The sequence below is a fragment of the Alosa sapidissima genome, chromosome 22 (genome assembly GCF_018492685.1).
Source record: "Alosa sapidissima isolate fAloSap1 chromosome 22, fAloSap1.pri, whole genome shotgun sequence".
NCBI lineage: Eukaryota > Metazoa > Chordata > Actinopteri > Clupeiformes > Clupeidae > Alosa > Alosa sapidissima.
The window spans coordinates 15,783,323-15,799,562 of NC_055978.1; the positions used below are offsets into that span (position 1 = coordinate 15,783,323).

At 41.4% G+C, this 16,240-nt stretch overlaps 2 protein-coding genes across 2 annotated transcripts in view; one reads left to right on the forward strand and one right to left on the reverse strand.

The window, feature by feature from the left end:
* dock9b (dedicator of cytokinesis 9b) overlaps window positions 1-16,240 on the forward strand; it is a 94,181-nt gene that overhangs the window by 61,539 nt on the left and 16,402 nt on the right. Inside the window, 9 exon segments of the mRNA XM_042078886.1 lie at window positions 98-145; window positions 2,852-2,988; window positions 4,875-4,981; window positions 5,392-5,529; window positions 10,141-10,323; window positions 10,734-10,847; window positions 11,321-11,536; window positions 11,959-12,016; window positions 15,587-15,693. Coding sequence (XP_041934820.1) covers window positions 98-145; window positions 2,852-2,988; window positions 4,875-4,981; window positions 5,392-5,529; window positions 10,141-10,323; window positions 10,734-10,847; window positions 11,321-11,536; window positions 11,959-12,016; window positions 15,587-15,693 — 1,108 coding nt within the window.
* On the reverse strand, window positions 6,194-8,283 carry LOC121697394. The gene is made up of 5 exons (XM_042078908.1): window positions 7,547-8,283; window positions 7,325-7,411; window positions 6,918-7,076; window positions 6,697-6,783; window positions 6,194-6,456 (listed from the first exon to the last, which is right to left on the reverse strand). Exons 1-5 carry the CDS (start codon window positions 8,076-8,078, stop codon window positions 6,452-6,454), a joined length of 870 nt encoding a protein of 289 aa, XP_041934842.1. The 5' UTR covers window positions 8,079-8,283; the 3' UTR covers window positions 6,194-6,451.

The window sequence follows — 16,240 nt, forward strand, 5'->3', positions numbered from 1 at the left end:
TGTAGCATCAAAGTAAATACAGATTTTCTTTCTCCTGATTCTCTCTTTCTCTCTGTCACTCTGTTCCCCTGTTCATATGTTCTGTTTTCTCTCCAAGGGTGTGTCTCCATCAATTCAGATACATGGGAAAGAGATTCATCGCCAGGTAAAGTCATCCAGTAATGTCCTTCTAGGCATTGAGATACTGTGAAATCCATCATCATTTGTTAAACATATGCATAGACTAACAAACTACATACTACCTCAATCAGTTAGCTTCATCTATCCAACTTTTTCAAATCGTAAGTTATCAGTATACAAACAAACACACAAACAACCTCACAAATAAAACTATTTTGAAGAAGCAACTACACACGTACTATGTCTGTATAAAGAAGAAGAGTCAGGAATGCACATGATCCTACCATACACACACACACACACACACACACACACACACACCTACATACACAGTGCTGAGTTCTCCAGTTCCCTCACTCTCTGTTTCTTTTGGCTGATTGGCTGGCGAGTGTAATGTAGTTGACAGTAGCTGCCCCTCCTGGTCGCCCCTCCTCTGTGGGTAAGAGCTGCTCAACACTGCTGCCCCCCTCTGGCTTCCTCACACACTTATTTTTATCACCTCTTCGTGGCTTGGTTGCATGCTGTGGTGGCAAACTCACACACACACACACACAAACACAAACTCTCTCTCTCTCTCACACACACACACACACACACACACACACACACACACACACACACACACACACACACACAAGCATAAAAAAATATTGACATATATTTGTTTCTTTTACTTGATTGTGTGCTTGCTTGCTTTTCGCCACCCTGTGTGAGATTTTGCATGACTAGAAAGCTTGGATTTGGTTGCTCATTATTCTCTCATTACTCTGAAGCCCTCACTCATACATTCCCATCATGCACCTGTACACTAATCGAATACTACAACAATGTACTGAAGGGCTTGAAGAGTCTGTCAGTATCCGCACCAGTCTTGCTGTACAGTGAAGCATCATGACGTACCTGTAGGTCATTCTGTTTTTTGTGATCGGCGTGATTTCAGCAGTGATGTATTCTCATGTACATTCTAGACCCTAATTTAAATACTGGGCAAAGGATTAAGTCAGTCAGTTTCACCGCCTTGCGAAGTGGGTGGGTCTCTCTGATAATGCTCTAAACTGGTTTCAAACCTACATTACTGGCAGAGATTTTTATATCAGTCTAGGAGATCATGTATCTGAAAAACATGACTTGCCTTTTGGTGTGGCCCAGGGGAGCTGCCTTGGTCCCCTGCTATTTTCTCTATATATGCTTCCATTGGGAAACGTCATAAGTCAACATAATGTAAACTTCCACAGCTACGCAGATGATACCCAATTGTATCTTTCTGTTGAGCCAACTAACCCAGATGGCCTTTGCTCCCTCACTGCATGCCTAACCTCCATTAATCAGTGGATGAGCAAAAACTTTTTGAAACTAAATGATGACAAAACAGAGGTACTTCTGGTTGGACCAAAACTAAAGCGAGATATTATTCTTAGTAATCTGGGGAACTTGGCACACCAGGTCAAACCAAAAGTAACAAGCCTCGGTGTCATCTTAGATGCAGAGTTAAGTTTTAAGCCCCATATCAGTAAAGTTACTCAGACAGCCTACTTCCACTTGAGAAACATTGCCAAAGTGCGGCCCTTTTTAACTCAACAAGATGCAGAAAAACTAATTCACGCCTTTATCACTAGCAGGTTAGACTACTGCAATGCACTTTTCACTGGTCTTCCCAAAAAACATCTAAAGAAATTGGCACTCATACAGAACTCTGCGGCTAGACTTTTAACTAAGACTAAGAAGAGAGAACACATCACCCCTGTGTTGGCTGAACTGCACTGGCTCCCTATTTCCTATAGAATTGATTTTAAGGTTATGTTAATTACTTACAAAGCTCTGAATGGCATAGCACCTTCATATATCTCTGAGCTTTTAATATCTTATCAACCACAAAGGAAACTTAGATCATCCAATTCTAATCTTTTAATCGTACCCAAAGTGCTCCACAAACAAAGTGGAGAAGCTGCGTTTATCCATTATGCCCCCAAACTATGGAACACCCTGCCTCTGTACATCAAGCAGGCGAGTTCAGTAAATATTTTTAAAAAAGATCTGAAAACATACCTGTACAGGAAAGCCTTTAGTTAACTCATCTTATCCTGTAGACTACATTTTCAGATTATTCTACATCTGCTACTATTGGAGGGCGCAGCCAGCCAGAAGCAGATGGGCTCCCCCTATTAAGTCAGGTTCTGCTCAAGGTTTCTTCCTGGAATATGGGAGTTTTTCCTTGCCACAGTTGCCATATGGCGTGCTTGTGGGGGGTAAGAGGGTTAAGGCTGCCAGTCTTATGACGTCATTTTCTATATTTTTGATATGTTGCTGAGCATATCATAAACAGCAAAGAAAAGTGATTGATAATGACTGACTGACTACTATTGTGTTACATGCTTCAAATGTAAAGCACTTTGAGCTGCATTCTGTGTATGAAAGGTGCTATATACAAATAAAGCTTTATTATAGTCAGTGAGCAAAGTGTCTTGTGCATGAACTAAAGCTTTTGTGTGGCGTGTGGGAGTATTACAGTGACTTACAGTACCAAATAGGTTTTGTGTAGTTATTGAATTTGCTTTGGTTAGACTTTAGACTTTGCCTGCCATTTAAATTAGGGCCTTCTGTGTCTGTGTGTGTGGTAATGGGTTTGGATATGGATTGTCAAGTTTGATAAGCATGCTGATTGGCTTATGAGTTGATTGGCAATCCATGTAGCCATTGATTGACAGTGTCCTCTCTTTTCTCTCCTCCTCAGGAACCAGGAAGGGGTGGGCTGTGCGTCTGTGGACAGGAAGTCTCTGACTCTGCCTGTTTCTCGCAACAGAACGGGGGCACTGCACACACGCCTCCACCAGCTGGGCAGCCTGGAAAACTCACACACATTTAACAACAGTAAGCACCATCACTACACATGCAGACACACACACACACACACACACACACACACACACACACACACACACACACACACACACACACACGTACACACACCGACTGTCTGTCAATGTCTTTCTTTCTCTTTCTTTCAAACACTCACACACACACACACACACACACACACACACACACACATCACTCTGTCACTCTCCTTTGAACCCATGCTCCCAGGGAATTTAGCTGCACGCTTTTTTCTTCAGCGCTTGTCTTTCCTCCAACATCATCAGCCTCATTTTCTTCTTCACTGTGTTTGCCGACATGGCTGCTCAGCCTTCTCGACACAGTGGTGCATTATGGGTAAGAAGAGGCCTTCGAGACTTGAGACATGCAGTATTTACAACATTTGTCTGTGTGTGTGTGTGTGTGTGTGTGTGTGTGTGTGTGTGTGTGTGTGTGTGTGTGTGTGTGCGTGTGCGCATGTGTATTAGTGTGGGTGTGTATGTGTGTGGCTAATACACCAAGAAATACTGTGTGTCTTTGGTTGTGTCCAGTAACTAAGTGTTTGAAAACTACTATATTTTGTCCACTTCAGTGTTACGTGTCTAGTATTTTGGCTGAGCAATGTATTTAAGGGATAACATGATCAGAAACAAGATGGTGCTATGAATATGAGTTGTCATGGTAGAGTGCTGTGGTTATAGCTAGTGGCTGTTGAGATTGCCTGTAGTCAGTGAAGTTATTTTTCTCTCTTTGTGTTGTTTTGTGTTGTTTTAGTATAAGAAAGATCTCAAATGTTCTTGGGATTTCTGTAGACAATGGTAAGAATGTTTCAGGTTGATAGCCACATTTCATTTTCCTTCCAATGTCCTTTTGTCTTTGTCAAGTTGGCTTGTTTTTTTTTTTAACTAAATATTAATATTTATAATTAATAATCATGGTGAATCAGTCCAACATGGGACCCCTTTACTCCTCCGTCCCTACTTTTTTTCCCTACTGAATTTTTGAAATCTGAATCAGATTTTTTTCTCTTGTTCTCCTTCTCATCCACTGCACTGTTACACAACCTCCTCCTCCACAGACTATTTACACATCATGATGTGCACACGGAACACAGTGATGAACTTATTCTTAAATATTTTACGTTACATCTGTATATACAGTATATACTATTAAGTGATATGTTATAGATTGAGTAATTTACTATTCATTAATGAATATGTTACAGCTGGAGTAATATGCTTTTTGTTGAGTACATAACATTACTAAATCCTCCTCTCCCTATGTTATGTTTGACTTTGCCATAGCATTAAGCTATAACATATTTTAACAAACTATATTAACAAGCTGTTGTCAATACTGTATAGTAAAAGTGAGGGAGTGAGATATAGGTATGCTATAAAAAATAGATACAGATGCAATGCTAATGAGTAGCGTATATTCATGTTCTGTATTTTAGAAGATTCATCAACATTATTTTATGAAGCCTAAAATAAAACATTTTTATTTGCTATATGTACATATCTGCAGGAGCAGATTGCCGATCTTCTGGTTGATTAAAGCCATTTAGAGTTAGATATAGTGTATAAGTGAGAGAGATATTGTATAATGAGATACAGATATGGTAGTAATGGTCAACTAGATAGATGGGTCAACATCATCATCTAATGAAGTTCAGAATAATCTGCTGAATGTATAGATCTATAGGAGCTGATAGCAGATCTCCTGGTTGATTATGTATAGATCGATAGGAGATAGCAGATCTCCCGGTTGGTTATGTATAGAATTTCCCTCACGGGATCAAAAGAGTATATATACTTAGATCTATAGAATGAGATAGCAGACCTCCTGGTTGATTATGTGACTGTGCGTATAATGATCTTGTGTTCTGCTCATCTTCCCAGTGTACTCCCACGGAGACGCGGACCAGTCGGTGCTGGAGGCCAACGTGTCCACCGAGGTGTGCCTGACCGTACTGGACACACTAAGTGTTTTCATCATGGGCTTCAAGGTAACGTTCAACTCACTGGAACTGTTCCCGAGAGTCTCGCCCAAAACAGCACAGCACAACCAGTATGTCTGTGTCCATTTGACGTTAGTAGGGTTGCAACGGTATGAGATTTTTGTGGTATGATGATAATATCTGATTTCGTGGTATATTGTAGTGTGTCTGTAAGTCAGAAGTTACCAAATTAGCCAGGAGCCAGGATGTTGAGAATCATTTTAGTAGTGCATTTTATGATGGCTTGGGGTGATTTAGGATGGTGTCCTCAAAGATGGCCCAACAGGATTGATATGTTTTCTCCTTGTGTAGCTACTTAACGTCTATTCCATTGCATTTCTTGTGTGTGTGTGTGTGTGTGTGTGTGTGTGTGTGTGTGTGTGTGTGTGTGTGTCTTCCTCCCCATCCTCCCCTCTCAGACCCAGCTGTGTGCGGACCTGGGACACAACCCCCTGATGAAGAAGGTGTTCCAGGTGCACTTGTGCTTCCTGCAGATCGCCCAATCAGAGATTGCGCTCAAGCAGGTCTTCACCTCGCTGCGCACCTTCATCTACAAGGTAGTTATTTATGTGTGAGAAAAATTAAGAACTAATATTCTGTACATATCTTTTCAACATTTTCACATGCTATCAGTAGTGTAAAGTAACATAAATTGTCATGACAAAGACAGTTTATAATATAAATAATACATAATTAATGATAATATAATTGTTTCTATTCACATGTTTAAATGCAATTTGCATGCAGTCCAGAAAGGCTGACAATTAAGCCATTTTTAAACTGCTGTTACTGCACAGGGAGGTGCATCGCAAAAACAGATGATAGGGTAGGCATTCAGCAGTGTAACACACATGGTAGGGTAGGGCTACAGCAATGCAATAACTTCAGATAACAGTTTGCTGCACAACACACATCTTCTGACTGCTAGGTTTTAAACCAACTTCCTAAACATAATAGACAGGTCCAATGCTCTTCCTTGTGACATACTGTAGAGTCATGATGTATCATGAAGTCTTAAATGTATTTTCTCTTATTTTTCTCTTATCCACCATATTGACTACCACTAATATGTAGTTTTTTCGTCTTTATTATTGCCTGAATTTGGCAAGCAGCACCTACAGTATAGCTGCAGAAGCAAATCAGAAAGTAACTACTCCTGAGTTCAGTTCTATTTTATGCTTTCATAGACGCAAACACACACACATGCACACACACTTGAAGTTTAATCTGTATGTAAATGTATTTATTTGATGTAGAATCTTAATGAGATATCAGTGTAATACATAGTAACGGTGTTAATGATAATAATGTAGTAAGTATGTAAAATAATGTAAATGTAGGTCAAGGTTGAAAGGCATCTGAACAGTTGAAGGACCGTAAATGTTGCTTGGCGGTAGATGTTTCTTAGCTGTCCACAATGATGTAAGGCCTGTCCTGCTCCCCATGCTCTACACACCTGTCCACGTTCACACAGCCCAGTCACCCTGGAGCATTAACAAGATATTGATTAAAGATATGAGTCAGACATGCAGCAACAGTCAACATATTTTCTCAATATCAGCATCATTTTACGCAATTTAAGGACGCTTACTGTAATAACAATGGCGGATGACCAAAGTGCTCGTTTCCTGTACATGGGTTAAGCCTAGTTCTACACTACAAGATAACTTCGATGAAGATCTCAATTGAATATATAGTTGTACTTGGTATAACGTTTTACTTACAGTATATGATGGGCATGTTGCTGCAAAGCACAGGACCATCTTGTTCGGTTATTTCCTGCCACATCTGGCCATAGGCCACAACCCAGCCTGTTAGAAAAAAAAGGAAAAAGGTTGACTGTGGACATGAATAAACAGTTTATGGCCTATCTATGCTATTCCCACAAAAGTTCAACTCTGGGCATAAGTTAGCAGTGTGAGGTCTGAGCTATTTGCATTCTTACTTGCTGGTTCACCAGGCTGCACATCCTCTCCGGCCTCAGTCTCCTCCATGTTTGCCCTCTCACTGACTGGTCCATCCTTGTTCTCTGATGACCTCTGCTCCTCCATCAGGTGGTCAAGGGCCCATTCAGCCGGGAAATGGCAGCTAGAGCCAGAGCCGGCTGTGACAACATCAACAACAACGACAACAGCAACATTTGAGTCAGACAGGCAGCGACATTCAACATTGACTCATTGTCTCAATATCAACATCAGTATCAATTTAAGGACATGTATTAGCAGTGGCAGATGACCAAAGTGCCAGTTTCCTGCATATGGATTGAATGTAGTCCTACACTACAAGACAACTTCAATGAATTTGAAACTGAAAATATAACCAATAACGGAATAACTAAAAACATTTACTTACAGTATATGATGGGCATGTTGCTGCAAAGCACAGGACCATCTTGCTCGGTTATTTCCTGCCACATCTGGCCATAGGCCACAACCCAGCCTGTTAGAAAAAAAAATGGAAAAAGGTTAACTGTGGGCATGAAGAAGCAGTTTATGATCAATAATACTATGCCCATGAAAGCTAAACTGTGGGCATATATGTTTGTAGTTTCAGGTCTGCTATTTGCTTTCTTACTTGCTGGTTCAGCAGGCTGAAGATCCTCCATTTTTGCCTTCTCACTGGCTGGTTCAGCAGGCTGAAGATTCTCCTCAAGCAGAGTATCCTCCATATTGGCCTTTTCACTGGCTGTTTCAGTAGGCTGAAGATCCTCTCCGGCCTGAGTGTCCTCCATCTTGTTTTGTCCCCAGCCTCTCTGGAGCACCCAGTGTGGCTTGCGCCTCACTTGAACAGCCCGCAGAGAAGACTTCAGTCTTTCCTTAAGTTCTCCAGGAGCTCCATCTTCCTGCATCCTTCTTCCAGCAGTGTCCATGTTAGCGGTTTCAGCTGAGTGGTTTCTCTTGGTCAACCTGGTGTTCAGCCCAGATGATAGATGTTTCTTCGGGTCAGTCTTTTTCTCTGACTTGGTCATGGCCATGGCAGAGTTGCGACAGATTCTATAATTCTTTGTCCTCTGTCGTGCCCTCCTTGGTCTGAGCCGGTCTCGGATGGTATTGAAGATGGCTCTCATGGCTTCCATGAAGCAGCCACGCTCTCCTCTCACCTCCATCTTCAAATAGGCCTCTATTTGGTCTAAAGATGTTTAAAATAGTCTGTTTTTCAACCCTTTTGTAGTAATAGATGAGGAAATACTGGATTAACAATATCAAACAATTATGAAAACAGATGATTAATGAATAAGTGCAGAATCGCCAGCAGAAAGCTCTCTCTCAATGTTATCTCTGGTGCAGCCAGGTCAAACTGATGCAGTGTTCTACCTCAGTATTCTACTTTGCGCTACTTAGAATCAATGATTGTTGAAGCTCTGTTCTAGAATCTTTGCTTAGAATGTTCAGAACATTCAAAATAGTGATGTCGGCAGAGTTCTAGAACACTTCAAGATTTATTTTTGTCAAGTCAAGTTATTCCAATTTAATTTAATTGCATTTAGTTTGCACATTTAAAGGAGAATTCCGGTGTGATATTGACCTAAAGTGTGTTGAAACATGATACCGAGTGTGAACGTATGTCTCACCTCGGCTTGTCCCCTGCACTCAGAAATCTGGCGCTAGTTAGCCAATGCTACCAACACAGTGTTTCGTTGTGGTGCCTCGGGCATCGGCCTAGCCATGCAAATAAATCACTGTTTTACACCATTTACGAGGCTCAAAGTAGCTCCATACTTCATTGGTAGACTTCCGAGGGCCTTGACATTTAAAACGAGACATAGAGAACTTTGAAAAAGCACTGGTAGTTTATTTACAAGACGATTTATACAGACAGTACCTTAAGGAATTTTACAGTTCGACGCCATCTTGAATTTAGTCACGATAAGTCGAGCGACGAGTACGAACGAACAGGTATGATAAGGGATCAGATTCCAAAAATAATTCAGTGGAAATGCATGGAATCCAGCAATAAACTTATTTACAGAGCCTGGGCCACACCCATCCACCTCAGACAACAAAGGCTCTGATGAGTCGGGGGTGGCCCAAGTGAATGATAAAACTGGAGGCTCTTGTCCTCCGCGGGCTCTTCTTTCTCCTTTTCCATCTCCACTCTCCTCTTGAGCCAGGCCCTTGTGGCTTGGTCTTCTGCCTCTCTCTCACTCTTCCTTTCCCCCTATCCCCCCCCCCCCCCTCTCTCTCTCTCTCTCTCTCTCTCTCTCTCTCTCTCTCTCTCTCTTCCTTTCCTCTATTTTTGGATTTGTATTGTTTTATCTGGTGTATCTGTAAATTCATAACTTGTTAACTGGTTTATCTCTGTGTTTTGTTTGTTAAAAAGTTTATCTCTGTGTTTTGATAAGCTTCCTGTGTTCCTTTGGTTGCTACATTGTTACAGTAGACCATGTGAGTTTACTTGTACATCCAACTAAAGTGATATTGGTTACATTTACCTAATAAATTGTTCATTTGCCTACCAATCGGATAACTTCAATTCTCGTAGTGTGCCATGCCATTCTCCTCCATAGCTGATAAACTAGTAATTGTAACTAGTAATAGTAATACTTGGTAATTGATTGGTGATACAAATTATGAATCAAATGGAGTCAGATTAACGAGTATGTAATAATATCATTGCCATTTAACTCTTCACCCTATTTGTCCACACAGTGAGGATATAGCTCGATGTCTCTATGTTTCCAAGGTTATATATATCATTTCTAAGCGTCTTACAGTATCATGTTTCAACACACTTTAGGTCAAAATCACACCGGAATTATCCTTTAATGCAACAGGGTTGACCCAGAGTGATTTACAAATAATAAAATAACAATGATAACAACAATAGTGCAATAATAATACAATGCAAAATGTCTACATATGAAGAAATAAAACAATAATACTCATATTAATGTGTTATTATTACTAATTTGTTTAATGCAGGCTTAACCATTTTAAAACTGTTCACTGTTCATTTTAACTATTGTAATGTTCATATTATTTTAGTCGCTTTGGACAAAAGCATCTGCTAAATTCCATAGCCATAACCATAACCACTATACTTTTTTATATATTTTTTTTTACCCTAGCTAAAAGTGTTTAATTTGCTCGTGTCATGTCATGTTGTTCCCACCCCACTCTTTCCCCTTTACCCATAATGCCTTTCCCCCTCACCCCGGCCTTTCCCAGTTTCCGTGCACATTCTTTGACGGGCGGGCGGACATGTGTGCATGGTTCTGCTATGAGATCCTGAAGTGCTGCAACTCCAAGCTGAGCTCCATCCGCAGCGATGCCGCCCACCTGCTCTACTTCCTCATGAAGAGCAACTTTGACTACACTGGCAGGAAGTCCTTTGTCCGCACACACCTGCAGGTGAGTTAAGCTGATGAAGGCAATTAGGCCGTGTTCCTGATGACTCATGAGTGTTACTGAGTATTTTGAGCAATGAGTGCTGGGTCATGTTCCTGAGTGTTACTGAGTATTTTGAGCAATGAGTGGGTCATGGGTCATGTTGCTGAATGGGTTATGGTGATAGGTGAGGTTGTGACCCGTGGCTGCTGCCATCCACAACTCTGTATTGTTTGTACTTTGGGCTCTAAAATTGCTTAATATATTTTGAGATGTATTCACATGCTTTTCATGCTACACAAGTTGTTTTGAACTTACATGAGTTCAAATGAGTTTCTATACAGTACATATACTAAACTGATCTGGTTTTCAGAGTGTCTCATTGTTCCTCTTCATTGTGCTGAAGCTGTTCCCTCTGACTCGCGTCCCTGCAGGTGGTCATAGCAGTGAGTCAGCTGATCGCTGATGTCATCGGGATCGGAGGAACACGCTTCCAGCAGTCCCTCTCCATCATCAACAACTGTGCCAACAGTGACAAGACCATCAAGGTGAGAGAAGCCATATCTGTTTCTGAGTCAAGAGTGCAGAAGGAATATCTAGATGGGAGGATGAGTATGTCAGGGTACTTGAAACACAATCGTTTCATTCAAGTATAGCCGTCCCTCATATATGTTGTTACCCACCAATACAAAAAAAAAAGAATAGCCGTCCCTTGGAGTAGTTAGATAGATAGAGATAGATAGATAGATACTTTATTGATCCCCAAGGGGAAATTCAGGGGGTCTCAGTAGCATACAGACATCACACACAGCATGCACTTACAGTTCACATTCCTGTTCCAAACACTTACAACAGATCTGTTCAAACCTTGACACCTGTTTGTGAATGCTTTTGTCCTTAGGTCCTCTATCTTTTGTCCTCTAGCATTCTATTCAGCAAAATGGACAAATGATGGAGCTTATTTTTTTAATGCAACTCCTATCGCTGAGTGGATATGTATCTATGTCTACCCCCCCCACAGCACACAGCGTTCCCATCAGACGTGAAGGACCTGACCAAGCGGATCCGTACGGTGCTGATGGCCACGGAGCAGATGAAGGAGCACGAGAACGACCCCGAGATGCTGGTGGACCTGCAGTACAGCCTGGCCAAGTCCTACACCAGCACCCCAGAGCTGCGCAAGACCTGGCTGGACAGCATGGCCCGCATCCACGTCAAGAACGGAGACCTGTCTGAGGTCAGAGGTCAAAGGGGTCAGGGGTCATGCCAGGGTCAGAGGTCAAAGACTTCAAGGTCTTTCACCTGGGTTGCTAAGGTGTTTTTTGTGTATCAGGTTGTTAGATGATTCATTGGCCAATTAAACCTCACTATAGCTCTACTTTATTGGCTAAACGTAGTGTCTCTCACTCTCGTCAGTCATTCACTCATTTAGTCTGCCAGTTAATCAAACAGAAGTCTTTGTGTACTCCAGAGAAGCACAATTTTATTAATGTTTGTGCATTTTTGTATATGCTCCCAGTTATCATGAAAGCAACATTTCAGCATACCTGGTCCAAGTCATATCTCAATGAAATTTACTACAAGTTGATGAAGAGCACTTGACTTCACAACAACTCTATCTGTTCTATCTCTAACTACGCTTTTGTGTTTGGTCCTCAGGCGGCTATGTGTTATGTGCATGTCGCTGCGCTGGTGGCAGAATACCTGAGAAGAAAAGGTGAGTCCCAGGCCTTCTCTTTCAGACTTAGTGCAGTTACACCTGTGGTCCACATGGGGGCACAAGAGCTGTCTTCACTGTGTCTACAGCTCTGCCTCACACAATCATTTATACACTGATGTCATTATCTGTACACATGCGTGAGTCCATGGAAATTTAATTTTCTATGTCTATAAGCAATATCCTGTTGTTTACAGTCAATTGTTTGGGATGTACTTCACCAGATGACCAGATGGCCATCACACATCCATCCTCTTACTGTAGGTTCCTGTCTCTCACTGATGCCAGAGAGGACACAAACAAAGCAGATTGTTAAACACCTCAATATGAGCCTAAATGTACAGTACCTCATCCAGAAGAATTGGGCACCATTGCAGTAATTCAGCAGCATAGCTACCCTAGTGTCAGGCAAAGGAAGAAATAGTTTTATCGAACTTATGAGAGTTTGAAGAGTTATCTAAAAAAAGTGAGTTGAATTCATCAGGTGTTTGTATGTGTTTTTTTTATTTATTTGTTCCATAAATCCACATTTTAGTTATATGATAGGATGCACTTTATCTGAACAGAAACACTGGCAATGAGCATTTCATCTATTTGTGTACACCACTCTAAACATCATATAAGGCAGGGGTCTCAAAATCAAATGAGCTGGGGGCCAATTCTGCCAACGTCATCTGATCAGAGGGCCGGCTATTTCTGAAAATGCTATGTTCTTTTTTTCAAATACCACACAAAACTGCAAACAGAAAGTGCAAGTGTTTTTATCTAGTTTTAGACACCTGTGCTAGCAACCTTAGCTTATAAATAAAATAATGATAAAATAAATATTAATACAAATTATAAAATAAATGAAAAACATAAAAACAGGTATGTGTGTGTGTGTTTCACACCAAATAAAAATATTTCCTCTCATAACTTTTTTAAACCTGGCAAACTAGGCATCAGGGTTAAGAAAGCAACACCATTGGATTTTTATATCAAAATTTCAAAAGGCCATGGCTTGAAAGTGGTCAGAGATAAAGTCCTACTGTAAATGTAAAAATCTTTAGTAAAACAAAAATTTATGAAGGGGGTAAATTTACCCATCTAATTTGTCACTGGATGGCAAGCACCTCAAATTATGCACCTTTCAGTAAATACTGGATGAACATATTTAAGCAGGTTTACTTTCCTTTTTTCATATTACCCACATAACAAATTAACAGGAAAACACCTAAGATGTATACCAACACCTAAGATGTTGTGGTTTAGTAATAGATTACAACAATATAGGCCTACAATAAAGTATTCTGGTCAAACAGTTCCTATCGCGGGTAATCTGCATTACCCAGAAGTTCGCATCATATTGCGGGTGACTTTGTAGTTCTTTAGAGCCCTATTTCTACTAGTCCTGCTGTCTGTACCACATCCATTACGGACACTATCATCACGATTACCACTGCAACCTCCAAGCTATGTTGGGCAGAGGGTCGAAACAAGCATGGTATGCTTAGTGGACACCGTTGTATACACGCACCTCCATTCACAGACGCACCGTGACTATCACTGTCATAGACGATCGATCATAATCTCCAAAAGGATATTCTCCTTCAGAATTAGAATAGGTGAATAACATAGCTTACCTAAGACTTCATCACACGTGAACATTTGGTGTAGGCCTATTTCTGCTTAATTTCTGCAACACTATGGCCTGCATCTCTTCCGCGTCATTACAAATGCACGTCTTAGTGTTTCTCGCGTGTAATAAGTATTTCCTGAAAACTTTGCGCAGCGATTTTGGGTTTGAATCAAGCTCTGGATGTCTTGCACACAGTGGAGCAGAGTAGGCCTACAAATGAGATTTGTCACCGTACCTGGATCTATCGTCTATTTTAATCAGTATCGTTGTTTGTCGCAATTAATAGCCTCAAGGGCCGGATTACATTATTATTTTGTCATACGTCGCGGGCCGGAATTGGGCAGGACGCGGGCCGGATTTGGCCCGCGGGCCGGGTGTTTGAGACCCCTGATATAAGGAGTCCCGCACATGCAACATGTACACACAAACATGCGCGTTTGCCCCCAACATCGCCTCTGTCCACACGTCCAAGGGTCGCTTCTGAGCTCCCATGTGGAATTCTCGGCGAATTCTGATAAGACCGCACACAGGCTCTCCAGCACTCTGGAATCTGCGGCAGTCACATGTTATGCAATGTGAGTGACCGTCGGCCCGTGCCTGTGACCTGTGGGAGGGGAAGAGGAGAGAGAGAGGGAGGGAGGGAGGGAGGCTGTAGTCCTACCGATGACCCCAACCACGCCTCTCCTATCATGGGAATGTTATCAGAGAGAACCTCCCCTCATTATATTGTCATCAACACCCTAACCTTGAGGCCCTGGAGCAGAGGCACAGCCCTGAACTCATGTTCAAGTTGGCCCAGTGTGGCTCTCCCAAAGCGTGCAGGAGAGATATACGCACAACATTCTCCCTCAAGAGCATTGCAAAATTAATGCAAAATGTAAAACACTGGACTGATCAATACATGTAATCTGTGCCGATGTGTCTTGTGTTGATAGTCATGTCCTGTCTTATTGGGCACGATCGGTGTTTAGATCACCAATTGAAATATAAAAATGTGAAAATAAATTCTGTTGCAATTAGTTTTGGGTCAGACCTTACTTTGCCTGGACTATTAGCTCCGTTGTAGTATTTATGCAAATTAGCTATATGTACATTATGCCCTGTTTGCCCATATTAACAAACAATTTCAAAAAACTTGTAATACATTTTTTGTTTGTGATGGTAATAATATTCATGGTGATATGTGAATGTAATTTTTTTCCCCCCATTTGCATAAGAAAAGTATTGAATAGGCGCAAGAATAGGGTATATTTGGGTCTTTTTCGAAACTTTCCCCTATTGGGATTCTTCGGGGCTTTTTTCCACTTACTCAGGACATATTGAGGATACAAAATCAGTTAAGTTTTCTTCTGTTGCAATTTGTTCAACCTAAAATGACTGGACTAATAGCACCATGAAAACTGTATTGAAAACATTCCCTTGTGCAAACTACGGTGCCACCAATGGAACAAATTTCAACATTACAGGTGCACAGAATGTCCGGTCAGACAATCACATACAAATGACATTAAAGCACATACAAAATATATCATTATTTGTGAATGAGTTACAAACATTTACACAAATGTTTTACCAATATCCCAACCCATACTTATTTCATCAAATCATCAGCATACATTAAAACTGCGTAAAGTGGTCCTTTACAATTATCATTGTTGTTATTATTATTACCATATCCGGGCCCTTATACAGAGCACCTTACAGAGACCAAATACAGGGACAGTCTCCCTGTGGCAACTCAGGTTTAGGTGCCTTGCTCAGGGGTGGGCAGGAGAGGCAGTTGGGAATCAAATTCACAACTTTCTGGCCTCTACTTGAAAGCCAAGTTCCTCTACACCACCACCATCCCTGTCATTGCACATGATCCATATGTGGTGTACCTGGCTCTGATAACACTTATCACAGCATCACCTGTCACTTACCACTGATGGTCTCTCCCGTGACTTGGGCAGGAATGTTCCGGCAGGGATGTTCCGCATTCCGCGTGGTCACGCCCAACATTGATGAGGAAGCGGCCATGATGGAGGACGTGGGCATGCAGGACGTCCACTTCAATGAGGTCAGACTTGCTGGGCATTGTGGGATACTGGTGGTTGGATGTGAAGGCTCTGGGACAATACAGTAGTCCAAACTTCAGAATTCGTATGCTAATAAACTTTGTATGTATAATTTACTGATAGTATATAAAGTCTATGTAATGTTATACTATCTATACTGACTGCCGTCATTCTGAATGATAGCTACACACATGGCTAATGATTTGATTTAACAATTCTGTTGATAATTATATACATCTCTACATGAATTATAACACGCCAATGAACATGGCCATTATTAAAAATGTGAATTTTGTGGGATGTGTCCCTCCAAATCGGCACATGAAAAAATAGGTGAAACAAAAAAAAAAAAACACATTCACCAGCTCTTGTGAAATGATTTAAGGGATATTGATTCGGGAGCTACAGTGGGCAGTGCTTCGATTTGGCCAGCTTCACTCGCGGTCCGCGCGTGGGATCACGCGGTATCACGCGACTTTAATTTGTATTTTTCCAGTGAGACGCTGCAACAACCCAAACAACCGGTAGATGGCTCAAGTGAGCAGGGTG

What these genes read in the sequence shown, in the direction of transcription:
- LOC121697394 (XM_042078908.1), bottom strand. Translation starts at nt 8,078, where the DNA reads ATGGAGGTGAGAGGAGAGCGTGGCTGCTTCATGGAAGCCATGAGAGCC. An exon ending in CAACATGCCCATCATATACT is followed by an intron (nt 7,077 to 7,324) that starts GTAAGTAAATGT and finishes ATGTTGTCACAG; the next exon opens with CCGGCTCTGGCTCTAGCTGC. An exon ending in GCAGCCTGGTGAACCAGCAA is followed by an intron (nt 6,784 to 6,917) that starts GTAAGAATGCAA and finishes TTTTTCTAACAG; the next exon opens with GCTGGGTTGTGGCCTATGGC.